Source organism: Glandiceps talaboti, chromosome 18, assembly GCF_964340395.1.
Source record: "Glandiceps talaboti chromosome 18, keGlaTala1.1, whole genome shotgun sequence".
Taxonomy (NCBI): Eukaryota; Metazoa; Hemichordata; class Enteropneusta; family Spengelidae; genus Glandiceps; species Glandiceps talaboti.
Window position 1 is genome coordinate 13575733 of NC_135566.1, and position 15742 is coordinate 13591474.

General features: G+C 37.9%; 4 protein-coding genes across 5 annotated transcripts; 3 read left to right on the plus strand and 1 right to left on the minus strand.

Moving 5' to 3' along the window:
* The first annotated feature begins 184 nt into the window (after positions 1–184).
* LOC144449709 (zinc finger protein 862-like) lies at positions 185–1939 on the plus strand. The gene has a single exon (XM_078140287.1). It carries the CDS (start codon positions 185–187, stop codon positions 1937–1939), a length of 1755 nt encoding a protein of 584 aa, XP_077996413.1.
* A 255-nt stretch (positions 1940–2194) lies between these two features.
* LOC144449181 (mediator of RNA polymerase II transcription subunit 21-like) lies at positions 2195–5874 on the minus strand. Of its 2 annotated transcripts, none has more exons than XM_078139683.1 (4): positions 5833–5874; positions 5095–5176; positions 4174–4304; positions 2195–3266 (listed from the first exon to the last, which is right to left on the minus strand). In XM_078139683.1, the coding sequence occupies exons 1-4, from the start codon at positions 5872–5874 to the stop codon at positions 3105–3107; spliced, it is 417 nt and encodes a 138-aa protein (XP_077995809.1). In that variant the 3' UTR covers positions 2195–3104. The 2 variants fall into 2 exon arrangements, with proteins under 2 accessions (XP_077995809.1, XP_077995808.1); XM_078139682.1 differs by having other exon boundaries at positions 4165–4304.
* Positions 5875–6083: 209 nt separating this feature from the next.
* On the plus strand, positions 6084–10134 carry LOC144449151 (uncharacterized). The gene is made up of 4 exons (XM_078139617.1): positions 6084–6158; positions 7561–7733; positions 9000–9077; positions 9953–10134. Exons 2-4 carry the CDS (start codon positions 7562–7564, stop codon positions 10030–10032), a joined length of 330 nt encoding a protein of 109 aa, XP_077995743.1. The 5' UTR covers positions 6084–6158; position 7561; the 3' UTR covers positions 10033–10134.
* Positions 10135–11457: 1323 nt separating this feature from the next.
* On the plus strand, positions 11458–15656 carry LOC144449146 (kelch-like protein 6). Its single transcript, XM_078139613.1, has 2 exons — positions 11458–11531; positions 12398–15656. Exon 2 carries the CDS (start codon positions 12405–12407, stop codon positions 13977–13979), a length of 1575 nt encoding a protein of 524 aa, XP_077995739.1. The 5' UTR covers positions 11458–11531; positions 12398–12404; the 3' UTR covers positions 13980–15656.
* Positions 15657–15742: the final 86 nt, after the last annotated feature.

A 15742-nucleotide genomic window follows, 5' to 3' on the forward strand; every position in this document is an offset into this window, starting at 1 on the left:
ATTAAAGAAAACACAGTGTTGCCGAGTCGATCATTTTGTGAAGTTGAATAATACCTTTAATTTGAAACATTATCACTGAAATAATTTCTGCAGTGGCCATGTGCATAAAATGAACACAAAAATCTCGTCCAGTACCACTTCTAACTCGACTGTTACCTGATACACATCGAGAGAGAACACCACCATGTCGCTTTTCAAGTACATGACTCCCGTCAACCGTAAACGGAAGAATAACGATGAAGAAAACCAAGCTCCAACAGAACTGCCGAGAAGTGAAGTCAAGAAGGCCAAGCTAGACAGCGAAGTCACTGACAGGGGTATACAGTACACTCCCAAACAGTCCACGTCATTCCGAAATGAATGGATGAGAGGACGCGAATGGTTATACTTTCGCAATGGTGAGGGCATGTTCTGTCGTTTATGTCAGAAATACAACATGCGCCCATATGATCGTGGTACCTGGAACGATATCCCATGCAAGAGAATTAGATTGAGTAGCATCAAAGATCACGAACAAACCGCAGCTCATAAAGATACCATCAAATTCGAACTTCAGTCACTGTCAAGTCAAAACATCGGCGAAGTTATCAATCCAGAAATAGCTAATGACGCAATCACATCAGCCTTCACCGTTCTATACTTCCTAGCAAAACGTCGAATACCACACACAACGAATTTTGAACCAACCCTCGATCTCCTGACTCAACTCGGTTTATCAATCAAGCAACAGCTGAATGTTTGTAAGAACGTAACATACACGGGTGAACGATCTATCCAAGAAATGCTGTATATACTGTCATCAATTCTAGAAGAGAAGACGATCGCTGAGTTGAAGAAATCAGAATTTTATTCCATTATGCTTGACGAAACAACAGATGTCAGTACCAGTGAACAATTGACTTTGAACTGTAGATATTTGGACGAAAACGGGCATCTGACAGTTAGATTTCTAAAGATGATCGAACCACTGAAACCACGTGGTGACCTGGCCGTGACCCTGAACGCCGAGTGTATTACCAATCACGTGTCGTCTTATCTGCGTGAGAAGGAACTCGACCTCGATAGTTTGGTTGGAATTGGGACAGATGGCGCCAGTGTTATGACTGGTAAACATTCTGGGGTCGTGAAGAGATTACAGAACATCGCCGAGACAGCTATTGGTATCCACTGCCATGCACACCGTCTCCAGTTGGCAGCTGTACAGGCAGCGAATGCAGTCCCTTACGTGAAGAAGTTCACATCAATCCTCAGGCAGCTGTATGACTTTTTCAATAACAGCGCAGTACGTATGGCGGGCCTTCTCACGATCCAGTCAAATCTACTACAAGAAAAACAACTACGACCAATCGAACCGTCGTCAACGAGATGGCTCAGTATTGAACAATCAGTCACCCGGTTGAAGAACACTTTTGTCAGTGTTGTTCTGAGTCTTCGGTTCCCAGATGAAGATACAGGCATTCTAGGCAAGTTTAGCATCTTCGATGTTCATAATCTTAGTTCCGATGTCAGCGACGATGTGAGAACACTGTCACAACACTTTCTTCCAAAAGAAGATGTAGCAGACGTCGTCAACGAGTGGGACGGGTTCCGGGTCTACGCCAGAGATACCATTTTAAAACAGCCAGACGTGACATCCGACTACATCGTCAACCATCTGTGCATAACGCCATCACTCACTTTTGCATTTCCAAGAGTAACACAACTTGCCAAAATTTATCGCGTTCTCCCCTGTCACACTGCTGATAGCGAAAGAACATTTTCCCAGTTAAAGTTAATTAAAACATTGCCACGCAATCGCCTGAATGAAGCATCACTTGACAGTTTAGTGAGGATTGCCACTGACGGTCCTTCAGTGGACAGTTACGATTATCCAGCTGCAGTTCAACGGTGGGCTGGTGTGAAGAACCGTCGCATTCGGATTTCGTGCCAGTCAAAGTAATGAGCTGATAATGATGGAGGGTGAACTTGAACTTAATTTTAAAATTTGAACAGTAACTTTGAACATTTACAGTTAACCCAGTATTTACAGTCAGTCAGTCAGTCAGTCAGTCATGATATTTATTTTATTAAGCAGTCATTTATTTTATTAATCAGTCATTGCATTTCAAATCAATACTGTGGTGTGTGTATATGCAGTTGGAAGTCATATAGAAGTTGAATTGGGAGCATTATTTTTTTTATTAATCAGTCCTTTTATTTCAAATTAGTATTGTATCATGCACATTAGTAGAATTACTAGAATGTCTTTAAAATAAACTTGTGTAGAAAAGCAAGACAAATTATCAACCATAAGTTTGTGTGGTGTATGAACTTAAGTTGTGTTGTGAATGTGCATTGAGAAACACTGGTGTGTATCAGTAAACAATGTGTCAGTTTGAAATTAACATAGAAGTTGAATCATTAACATTAATTAATCATGAATATTAATGATGTTATGAATATTAATTAATCATGAATATTAATGATTGTCCACCACAAGATTAAGTCTGTGGAGAACCCTGCGTAAACTCTGATAAGCTTAGGCAGTTCCACATATTCAATGAATACAGACTTTAGCGGAAGAGTATGAGCAGACCCTTAGAGAATTAAAATCAAATAGAAGTTGCTATATGTAGTAGATAATTGAAGTCTTTATATGGGAAGATTATTCATAATACAAATGTATTAACATGGCTACTAGTACTGCACTACTACTTACTAGCAAAGTAACATTCTGTATTGCTTCTCCATAGGCAGTCTAGCAAAGCAGTATTTAATACAGGTTTCAACAGTCTTTTCCTGACACTTTGCTGGACTTGTTGATGAGCAATTATTCATATTTTCACTTACACTTCCAGAAACCATACATTCATGTGTGAGAAATACAGGGTACTATACTATATCCTGTGTTCTGTACTCTGTATTTGGCAATATGGTTCCAAAACACATATTCAGACATTTTTTTGAAAATGAAGATCATTATTAAATTCTTCCATGAACTGAATACATGGTGAAATAAATATATTTCCATATATGGCCAGTCATGTTATAATGGCTGCTATCTATCGCCCTCTAGTGTCAGGCATATAAAACATTGTCACTTTCCTAAATTCTACAATGAAGTGCTATCTGCTGCTCTGTGTATTTTGTGCCTGTAGTTGTGAGTCTGCAATCTCTTTCAATGCTTCTTGTATTCTTTCCAGCAACACTTCCCCTTTCCTGACAATCTCTTGGAGTCTTCTAGCAGCATCTCTGTTCTCTTGCTCTAACCTTTGTAAACTTGCGTTCTGAAAATACAAAATATTGGAAAAATTATTAAGCACGTTTTTTTTTTTTGTGTGTGTGTGTGTGTGTGTGTGTATGTGTGTGTGTGTGTGTGTGTGTGTGTGTGTGTGTGTGTGTGTGTGTGTTCTGTACACTCACATGTATTGACTAGCCAAATCACTGTGACCTGGTCCATGCTAATAGTTACACAGAAGCAGTAACTCTAATGGGAGAGGTCATTATACCTAAAGACACTGAACATTTAATAACTTGTAATGTATGAATGCAATTTTGATTCAAACCTTTGCATGTTTGTTTTTTTGCATTGGAGATTAAGTTAGACTGCAAGATACATTGTGTTGTTCTGCCCTCACTGCCGGTCTCCTCACCTCCTGGGAGGGGTGGATCGATGTTTGAGGGCGCCCCATCATGGCATACCTTACAGACTAAGATAAAGTTTACCATTTTCTTACGTTGTCTTATGTATTGTATTTCATACTCAGTCAGGCAATGAGCACAATACACAAGTAGGAAAACATCAAACTAAAGAAAACACACAAAGTAGATAACTTTGAATCCACATTGCATTGTTACAGTGAAAATGCTGTCATTATTTTCACAGCATACTTGCAAATTAGTCATCATCTGTAATCCAGTACATTTAAACCAAACATTCTCATTGGATCATTTGGGAAACATCAAGCGTGGAATATTAGGTATTATGGTACATGGACACACAAACATAAAATAACACCTAGTACACGATGCAAGGCCAATTTAGTATTCATTTATGATAATTATGTTAATGTATATTCAGGTATTCAAATTTTATGTTAATAACTTGTTATCAATATTAGAATATATTCATTGGCCTGACATCTTGCACTACACATGAAATAAGAAGAAGAAATACATTCGTACATTGCTCACCTGTAATTCTGTGGTAGATTCATCACTGGGAAGGGAATCTATAAGTACGTCTATATCTTTGGCTGTTCTGGCTATGAGTTGTGCAAATAGTAACGTATGGTCCTCTGATGTTTGTCCTTGTTCCGAACCATCTATACATAATGTAGTTAAAAGAAGATAAAAGGGTAAGAATGTAGGACAGTGATCTGATTGTACAATAATCACATGTATGTGATGATCAACCTAGGGAGTTGTGATTCGGTTAGTTTCACAATAGATTAGGATGAGACTCCTTAACTGGCAGGGAATTCAATCACAGGTTCTCGCATAAGTGTTGTCTTACATTTGGAGGAATACAGATTTTATAGGATCTTTTTTTTTTGTTCTGGACCAACTTTTTCTACAGCTCTTACAGAAAACTGTCTTTCATACCTAGATCTGAATCCTAATCCAAACTGGGCCATTAATTAACGTAGGGCTGATTTGTACCATTCATCAGAAATGGCTGCTGTTCTACATGTACCGGTACACTGACATGCTGCATGAATTTTAATGTAATGTTTCAAGACACACACATTAAACTAACATAACTGATAACATAGAACTTCATTTCCTATGGGTAAAATGAAGTCTTCATTTATGATTAGGTCACATCAATTTGTAACTGATCATCCATATTCTTGCAACTAATGATACAATCATTACCTGGGGTATGGAAATACTGATAGCACAGAACAACCCCCTGTGGATATTTCACAAGCCTACATTGTATGTCAATAAATCATGTACATATCAATTACAGCTGAAGTGATTTACCAATAGTTGCAATATGCTATGTGAGTAATTTCTGCTCTGAGCTTAGAACATTCTCACAAACCAGAGCTGTTATTTCTTCTGCAAGACTGCGAAATAATCAGATATAAACCACTACACGGTCATTACCTTGTTTATCAAAGCCTGAAAATTTGCCAGGAACTGATGCCTCTTGAAGAACACCTATGCTGTTACAGAAGTGATCTGCAAGCTGAATAAAAAAAAGAGAAGAAATTTCATTGGTAACTTAGTGCAAATTATCATAGTAAATTGTCAATGGTGGTGTAAAATATTGCTATAGATTACACAAATTATAAGTATTTGGACTCTTATTCACTTATATATATATATATATATATATATATATATATATATATATATATATATATATTATTCACTTATATATATATATATATATATATATATATATATATATATATATATATATATATATATATATATATATATAAGATTGGCTGAAAGCACACTTCCTTAATCCTTGCCTGTGCTAAAACTTAAAAGATAACTATTTACATTGACATTGCAAAATGAAAATAGGCAACAAATATTTTCCTGTTCAAAGATAATGGGTCTGAAATTTGTTTCCATGAAGTAGATCCATATTATGTATACTAGTAAAGTTCTGTAAGGGATAGCAAAAATATACCCCACTCCTGGGGGCGCTATCACAAATAAATGTGTACTGCGGTTCCCACAATCATAACAAAAGTGACTTGATAGTACAAGTATATGAGAGATTCCGGAAGGTGATTTTATGTTGGATATCCGTCAAGTTGAACTTCGTGTACTCGTTTAAACTCAAGTAATGTTTTGAGTTGCACATAATTTCGAATTATTTACACAAACCTGATTGACAGCATCTTGTATTTGAGTCAATCTGTCCGCCATTGCAAATTTGATAGTTTGTTTTTTCTCATCTCCAAGTATTTTGGTGGAAAAACATTATAAGTGTTATTCTTACAACAATTTAGATATAGAATAGAAAATTTCAGCATATTTTATTTATCTTACTTATGAAATACGCATTTTCAAGGAAGAAGATTATCGAGCGAAATGGGGTCACAGCCTTTCAAATTTTAAGGTCAGACTGGGAAACCCGTCATTTGACCTCTTTCGCCATATTGAAACCACGAATTTGCGTGATCACGTTTCGTGTCGCAGAAAGACTTAAAGTAAGTATTGAAACCAAAAAAATAGAAAATTACGATATTATTTAAGTAAATCATAGAGTATCAATTTATCTTTTGACGGATTCTACAAGAGAAATATTGTGGATTTGTTAAGATATTACGACCACTTTCGATGTACGTAGTGGTGCATGTTCGCACTCCTCCGGCTCCACAGTGAGCATCATTGAAACACGTGTGAACTGTCGGGTTGTTCTGTCACTACTAGAGAGTGGAATAATTAGTCTACACCAGTTCACGTTGTGCTTGGGATTTCACGTGGTTTACAGACGTTAGACTTCCATTAGATGAATAAGCACATGGCATGTGCAGTAATTTATTAGCTAACTAAACATGCCGGAAATAAAAAGCAAAACTGGACACGCTTCCATCTTGAAGCATGCGCCAGGTGCCATCTTGTGTCCATCTGTTGTGCAATACCATGTGGTGAAATAGAAGGAAAAAGACCTTCATTAGAATACTTAACTTCACTATCATAACAGTAGCTGCAATAATTGTAGCGTCTTGTTGCGGTTTTGTGGTTTTTTTCGTATGTTTTGGTGACTTTTTAAGTTTTAGTGTTTAACCCGCACCTAACGCTACAATTCCTAGTGCAGGAATTCCAATCAGCTGATGCGACGCGGATCTGCATCGCATGTATCAATCCCTATTTTCGCCAAAATATCGACCTACCTACGGAAAATCTGACATTTCCTAACCGCAACACTTCTTAGGAATCCCCCGCAGCACAATCGACGCCCCGATCTGCCCTTTCCTCCGTCAAAAACGGCCGCCGAACATGCGAGACTAGACAATTTTGAAAACGAAGGTCGTTGATCACGCGATACATTTGCCGAGATCTCGTAGCCGCGAAAGTTTTCAAAATTGTCTAGTCTCGCATGTTCGGCGGCCGTTTTTGATGGGGGAAAGGGCAGATCGGGGCGTCGATTGTGGGGGGGGATTCCTAAGAAGTGTTGCGGTTAGGAAATGTCAGATTTTCCGTAGGTAGGTCGATATTTTGGCGAAAATAGGGATTGATACGTGCGATGCAGATCCGCGTCGCATCAGCTGATTGGAATTCCTGCACTAGGAATTGTAGCGTTAGGTGCGGGTTAAACACTAAAACTTAAAAAGTCACCAAACAGACGAAAAAACCCATAAAACTGCAACAAGACGCTACAATTATTGCAGCTATCATAACAGGTACATTGTAACACATACTTTTTTATTCATTTTCTCCATAAACTGCAAACTGAATATTGCAAGAATATCGAAACTTTTGCGCCCAGATGAAAACAAACGTCAACTTTAGTTGCCATCAATTTTAACACATATGACTTTCAAAATTATTGTAATATTACCTTTTGTTAGACTATATATAACCGTGTACATTGTATTAATCTTACAGAATGCGTTACGTGGCGGCATATCTTCTCGCTGTATTGGGGGGTAACATCAAACCCAGTGCTGGAGACATCAAGAAGATCCTTGAAAGTGTAGGAATTGAAGCTGATGATGAAAGACTGAACAAAGTGATCAGTGAACTAAGTGGGAAAGATGTGCAGGATGTAATGGCAGCAGGTGAGTCAGAAGAGAAAAAGGATTTTGATGGCTTGTAAAGCATACTTTCTAGGAAGATTCATCCACAAGTAACCCAGATACAGGTATAACTTCGAGGGATCGCTGAACGACTGCATATCATACACTGTTTATGTTCCCAACGAACAGTTTAGTTAGAATTAGATAAAAAACGGGCTTCCCATAGACCACTCATTACAAATATGAACACCACCACACTCCTGCCGACAAGCAGGCACTGTATGTACACATACATGTATCACTTGTAACTTTGAATCAATACACTTGTATGTGTCAAAATCTGAGCCTGCAATGTGATGATTTTCAATAGCTTGTTTGTTGCAAGGACGATGTGTTTGTGTGTCTGTGTATCAGTAGGGGTCAGATGATATTGTTTATATTTGTATTGAGTGGTCTGTGGGAAGCCTGTCTCTTATCTATCTAAATTGTTCTTGGGGAATATAACGTGTGTATGATGTGCAGTCGTTCGACAAACCCTCACTGTTCTACCTGTACACGACGTGGTCTCACTATTGCTAAATAGCTAACAATTACAGTGTTACAAGTCTTTTGGCCACTCAACAATTAATTTAGTCTGGATGCCAATGTGGTAAATCGTAATGACACCGTATCGGAACTAGACTACAAGTCATTTGTCAAATTAATGAAATGATTTCTTGAACCAAAATTAGTCTGAATACTATTTTTTTAATTTTTAACTTTAAAAGTGAAAATGTTTAAGAAAGTTGTGTAGTGTGGGTGGGTACCTTCTTTGCTAGTCTATTGAGAGTAGCCATTGGCATTGAAACAGATTCAAACCTGACTAGCCTCTAGACTGCCCTTTCAGCAGCAAGACAGGGATTGGCACAAGTCTGTAAATGTTGCTAACAGTCCTTTGTCTGTCTTGGAATTTCAAAACAATTTTAGAGCAGTCGGAGAAAGAATTAATTCCTGAAAAGTGAAATGAATTAAATGATCTACCTTGATATATTAAGAATTCTCATTGTTTTACATTTGTGGAAATATGCAATTTGTTGAAAGAAATTAAATGGCAGGCTTGCATAAAGTTAAAATTATGCTACATGTACTAATAATTTGTATGCCATCCAAAGTTCCTTGATGATATAATCTATAATCACCATCTTTCGGCTGATTACTGATGCATCAAATAGTATTTGTCTGAGAACTTTGTGTTAGTATTTGTAAGGCTTCTTTAGCAGCCATAAAACATGCAAGGAAACTCACAAAAGAATCATTTCTGTATTTCAGGAAAAGAAAAGCTTGCGTCAGTACCATCTGGTGGTGCAGTTGCTGCCGGTGGTGGTGGCGGCGGTGCTGCTGCTGAAGGTAAGCTTGTGATTGCCTTGATTTACAACAACAAAAAGAATGAACTTGTCGTCAAAACATGATGCAACTAGCAAGGTGTTTGGGATTTTACCTTTCTGTTATCGTACCCAGGCAATGTTTTTCTAAAGGTGGGATGGGAATTGTCGAGTAAACTTTGAGATTTCAATATCTTGTACTTAAAAAGTTCAGTGGGAATACCCAGTGCTGTTTACCTACATTTGCATCTACTGCTATTGGTAAGAAATACTGTCTAGATTTGAAACCTGTGGAAGAGTAAGATAAAGATTTACTGTGCGTCTTCCCAAGAAGATATTTGCGTATGCTACAACCTCTCTGGGGACAGTGAGGAGTTTCTAGTAATTCTAGTAGAACCCCAGTGACTTCACAAAAGTTCCATGATGATTCAATAAGTAATCACCATCTTTCGGCTGAAAACCTGATGTATCTACTTATTGGTCTGAGAATTGACACCGTGGCATCTGTATCGTGCGTCTGTGGTATCAGGGATGTAGCTAATACTGAAAGTAGCAAGTAAAATGTGAAAAATAGATGGTAATGTTTCGGTAATGGACTCATAATTCCTCCCAATTATGGAAATATTCTGGTTGAAACAGAATTTTTAAACAATTTGTAAGAAAATTAACTGACAAAGCATTGTGGAATAGCCATTGTGTTTGTTGACTTCTGGCCCGTATCTACATCCCTGAGTGTAGAGACTTTGGGCCTGATCACTTTCAGATGGGGTAGTTGCTTTTTATAGCTTGTTTAGGTTGCTAGATCTGTGGCACTACACTCATTCAGTTCAGTGATGGTGACCGATGTACTGATGACAAAGATAGTTGCAATATTGTGACCTTTTTAATTTCAATTTTCAGAAAAAGAAGAGAAGGAAGAGAAGAAAGAGGAATCTGAAGAGGAATCCGATGAAGATATGGGCTTTGGTCTCTTTGATTAAAAAACACTACAAAGTTGACTATTGTAAATGAAATGGCTTTCTTAAATGCTACTATAATACCAGCATTGTGGCAAAATAAAGAAATGGCTTTTTGAGAAAACATGTTTTGTAGTATGTGTGTATGTTTATGTGCGTGCATGTGTGTGTGTTGAGAGTTGTGGTTCTACATTAAGTACAACTAACATCAGCCTAGCTACCCAGTTAGCCTGTCTCAAACTGCTAAAATTATGAGTTTCTCTATTTTATCACCTGGTGTTTAATTGTAAACATATTGTAAACTACTAGTAACAACTTCACTGAAAATTGAACTATAGTATATCAAGCCTGTGTGTATGTTTAGTGATGGATTTATCTGAACAGTTTGTGTTGATGGTAATTAATGAAGATAGACTTGGATCTTACGAACTTGCCACGGAGTTTTGGACAGCTTATGACTGGCAAGCTTGACAGCTTGATAGAATTGTCTTTTATCTGTTAGGTAGCTCATAAGGTGAATGTTGATATTGTAGTTGTACATGCGTGTCTGAACTTTTGCTTTGGAGTCGACTAGCCCAGAATGTTGTGTAGGATGTCTGATAGTTTGAGTCTGCTTAGTGTATGTGAAGATTTACTATTTCTGGGTGGTATGACATGCAAAATTATGTCTTGGTAATAATAATATATACTTTGTCTATCTGAATCAAGTTCATAAATGATATACATCGGTCATCACAATAGAATCCCTCCAAATATATTGATAGCTTCTGGATTCTGTGTCTAATTCATTGTGATCAGGAGAGCATGTTAGTTGTTAGATATGTCATGTGGCTTCAGGCACCTCTCTCAAAGGGGTTGAACGATGTGTGAGGGCGCCCTGCCATGGCATACCTAAGTTACAGCATTTTGAAGTTAGAGAAGAGTGCGTGTTTTTAATCAGCCTCTGTCAAAATTATACACTTTGTACCGTAGGGTATACTTTTGTTCTCTGAAAATTAAAGATACCAGTGGCGGAAGGGGGGGGGGGGGGGGACTTATCTCAGACCAAACCCCACTCTCTTTCTTTACTCTCTTGTTTTGCCACAGGGCACTCAGGCTCAGTTAGTTTTGTTTACGGAAACAAACAAACACGCACATAAAACAAAACTGAGCCTGAGTGCCCTGTGGTCTTGCTTTGTTTCCTTTATTACCCACTACATGTACTTTGAAAGTTTGCCCCCCCCCCCCCCCCCATCCTGTAAACTTGCATTGATCAAAGAATGAAAGAAGTTTTGCTTGTAATGACAGCTACTTTGCCAATGTGCAAACACATACATGTAAAGAAAATATACCATCTCTATTCTCTGATATCATTACCAAGGGGTGGCATTGAAAACGAAAGATTTCTGTGATGTACTGTAAGGGGCGTTAGAGTTTGAGGTCAACATCAGTACAGTCTGGGTCATCAGAGGTCGCGAACTTCGCATCTGTTTCCTTTTCGCGGTAAAAAACTCGATTACTAAAAGTCCTAGTCGATTTTACAGGTAAGTAACCACACAGCCGATTTTCCAATCATTCTAGCACGGTATCAAGGTAAATATATGAACCAAAGACAAATATTTCTACGATATCTGATAACCTAAGTTGTTGGATCCGTAAACGCGGAAGTGAATTTGAATAATTTATATATAAAGCTTATTACCAATACATGTAGCATCTGGAGGTACTAAGGGGTATCTGAGATACCTCCGACCACGCCAATACCAAAGTTCTCAGAGTACGTGTACTATGTAGTCAATCTCGGTAAAGAACCATTTTGTACTCAATGAACTATTTTAAAACGTTATCTCTGCGCTCAATACCACTTATACAATGTAATTACCCACTTACAAGTGTATTATTAGTATTATTAATGTTATTACGTTTACTACATTCAAGTACTTTTCGTCCAAAAGTATTGATGGTTTACGTTTCATGTTCAGATCATGGAAGTATAACCCATAGATCACATATGAATTACTGAGATCACATTCACAAATACATCCATGCTCAGACCAGTTTTATCATAATATTCAGTATTTGTCATTTTGATGGCCTCACTCTAAAATCATGAATGCTCCAATTTTGTCCTCAGACAATGGTGGTGCCATCAAACGATTTGTGACCCCATCCCAGCCATACTGGCATCAGGTTCCTTTGGAGATTTTTTTAAGTCTCATGATAAAGTAATCTTTGTATATTGAGATCCATCTTTACACATTCACACGACTGACTATAGTACTACTAATAGTTTTGATAAGGAGGTATAAGCTTATACACTTCCCTGGTTGAGACACATTTCAAACCATCAATTGATATGATTGTATCCACAGTCAGTTATTAATCAAATTTACCATCACTCACTTCACAGGTCCATCATGTTGGCTTTCCTTGGCTATCCCAAGGCATCAACATCACAAGATGGTGATCCAGCTGGCCAAGATGATACAGAGGGAGATCGACATGAGGATACAGAGCCAGAGACACCCGAGATTCTCGGCTCCTTAGAGGAGTTTGCTGAGGGGATTACCTCCTTTTACAACAACACGGAGCTTAGCGATATCTCTCTCTTAGTTGGAAGTAAAATATATCATGCCCACAAGTTCATAGTCACAAGGTCCAGCGATGTATTGCAAACGATGCTGACAAGTTCAAACTGGAATGAATCTCAACAGTGTGAAGTCAAGCTGGAGGAGTCTGATGATTGTGCCGAGATGTTTCCCGATTTCTTGAAGTTCATGTACTCAGGACGTATTGGGTTGACCATCCAAAATGTTCTACCTGTGTTGTTCCTAGCCGACAAGTATAATGTCAAAGCTCTGCGTAAAATTTGCTCCGACTTCATGAGTGAAAAGGTAAAGAAGCGAAGTGTTTACGGTGCCCTAAGATGGCTTTCCTATGCCAGAAAGTTTGAGCTTCAGAGTCTCGGGGAAAGTTGTATTGAGGTCATACTGTCTCAGCTAGACAATGTTGTGAATACCAACGAATGGCTTGAACAAGACGTTGACTTTATTCATGAAATTCTGAAGAGTTCAGATGCAGTTATATGCGATGAGTATGCACTGTATGTCGCCGTTCAAAAATGGCTAATGGTACCCGAACGGGAAGACGAACTGGATGATAACATTAAACAACTTATCCCACTCATCCGATTCTCGCAAATAGAACCACAGAGGTTATATTCCTTGGAAGAGTCAGAGCTAGTCAAGAAGAGTCCAGATCTTGTTAAACCACATATCACAGAAGCTTACAGATTCCATGCCCTTGTGGAAAGCATGACAGACCACTTTCAAGGAGAAGAACACATCCCACGATGTTACTCCTCACAGCGCTACCTTCACCAGATGAAAGATGTCTTATCACTAGCATCGGGACAAGACCGTAAGAACATCCTCTGGAAAGTTCCTGTTACTTCATCTGATCCATACGTTGGTTCTGACAAAAGGTCTCGCCCTAAAACCTGGAGTGGTCTTTGTCAGGTAGGAGGGCGCGGTGGCATGACAATTACTCTTCATCCAAGCGAAGATCACGTCAGCAAGAAATTCAAAACCTATATCCTGATTCGTGCCACTCGGGGAACCGATCTTGGTATTCAACGTAAAATGGGTGTGGTGCGAGGGGGATCACGGGTACAGATGTATCACCATGGAGAATATTTTACACCTGGATTCCCAGGTGGCCATCCACATAGCATGATGCACTTTCACTCACACATGAGAAGACCCATGTGGTTTGATGATGAGGACTCGCCACCATTCGGTGGTGCAACACCAGTCCTTTCCTTTGACCCACCATCAAGACACAAGCAGTATCCGTATGGTGGTATTGAATCTTTGCATAATGAATCTAAGAGAATTCCTCTGCCAGGCACCCAACCTATTCACTTTGAAATCAGAGACATCGATCCAGACACAAAATTTCTTGTAAGCATAGGTATTGTTCTGATTGGCTAGTATGGATGCAAATCTCAATGAAGAAGATGCTGATTGGCTAGTATGGATGCAAATCGCAACAAAGAAAATGCTGATTGGCTAAGATAGACTGCCAACTGTGATGATGTTTTAGTAACTTGCTTTCTTTGAAGATTTTAATCATAGCATTATTTGAGAAGCTGACTGTTCTGATTGGCACATTGGAAATGTCAATCATGCATGATGACACTGAGGGAGTTGCTCTGATTGGCCAATGTGGGCCAACCAAGACTTCATTTCAGCATCTTCTCCAATCCTAATCATGGATATATTAATTAACATCTTGAAGAGATTTTTCCAAAACAAGACTCACTAATCAACTAATTAATTGTTTACTATTTACTGTTTGAACCCAACTACAGACTTTAATTCCTTTGGTGGTCATGCTTTCTCACATGCCACACTGTGTCTTTGAAACAAATTGCCACTGGAACGTTGATGGGATACCCACAGTTAATGTTTGCAGGTCAAAACGTACTTATTCGTGAAAGTTTTCAATATTTAACTGTACAGTGCCTCTGAACTTTACTTCGTATTGGATACAGGCACTCTATACATTTTCTGATCGATTGATTGTTTGCACTATTAATATTGATCCATAACAGGTGTGTCTCCTTGCCATTTTATAGTGAATACTAAATTCTATCATCCAATCATTTTAATCTGTCTGAATACCAGGTTTGAATTCTACCAATAGCATATGATGGTTTTGTAGAAATTCCATTACTAAATAGTTCTGTATGCTTCAGTGAGTAAAATACAATATTCTTCAAGTACATTTGAACATGCAGCACAAATTACCTCTAACACCCTCCCCCCCCCCCCCCAAAAAAAAAAAAAAGCAAGAATAAATTCAGCTTATACCCCTTGCTATTCAAGTAGAGTTACAAGATGGATCAAAAAGGGGGCTCCTAGGTGACAGCCTTGGGTCCATCTTAAAGTGGCACAAGCTGAGTTAATAAGTGTTTTACTCAAGTGAAAATATTTACATCAAACCTCAAATTAAACCATTCTGGTATTATAATAAATGTATGTGTAACTCTTCTAAGACATTGCAAGTATCTTCTGGCACTGTGAGAACAGTTGATTGCATAGTAGGGATTTCCTCTACATTTTTTGTACGTATAGTAAATTACGTCATCAGATCGTTTATTAATTATATCTTATTACCAGGTTTGAGTTCCGTTCAGTCAATTACAAATGATGGTTAAGTATACTTCAGTAAGTAGAATACTAAAAGTACCATTTGAATGTGTAAACAACAATTGCACCTAACAACTTACAAAACACAGCCTGTGCCCTGAGAGATTCTGTCAATAAAACAAGACAAAATTCTGAATTCGTTTTTCTCCCAAGCACATCTAATATAAATTAAACAAAGTTATAAATCAATAATTTGAAACAAATATATCTGTACTTGCCTACAGTGATGTTTCCTGTTACACTCTCAGAAAATATAACTTGGTCTTTTGATCATAATAGTAAATTCTAATATACTTGTAAGTCATTTTTTTGTGTGAATAATTTTGTGGTATTGAAAGAATCTGATGATTTCAGATAGGACAGTACAATTTAGTTACTTTGGAAAGATAAATTGGAAACGAATGCAACATTTTCAGATACTTTTTTTTATAAAGGCATATGTGTGTAGATTTTAATATGTGTGACACTGTAATGTTTTATGGCAATGCACTCTCATTTAAAAGTGCCTGAATTATGTACTGAAAATCTACGTTTATGAAATA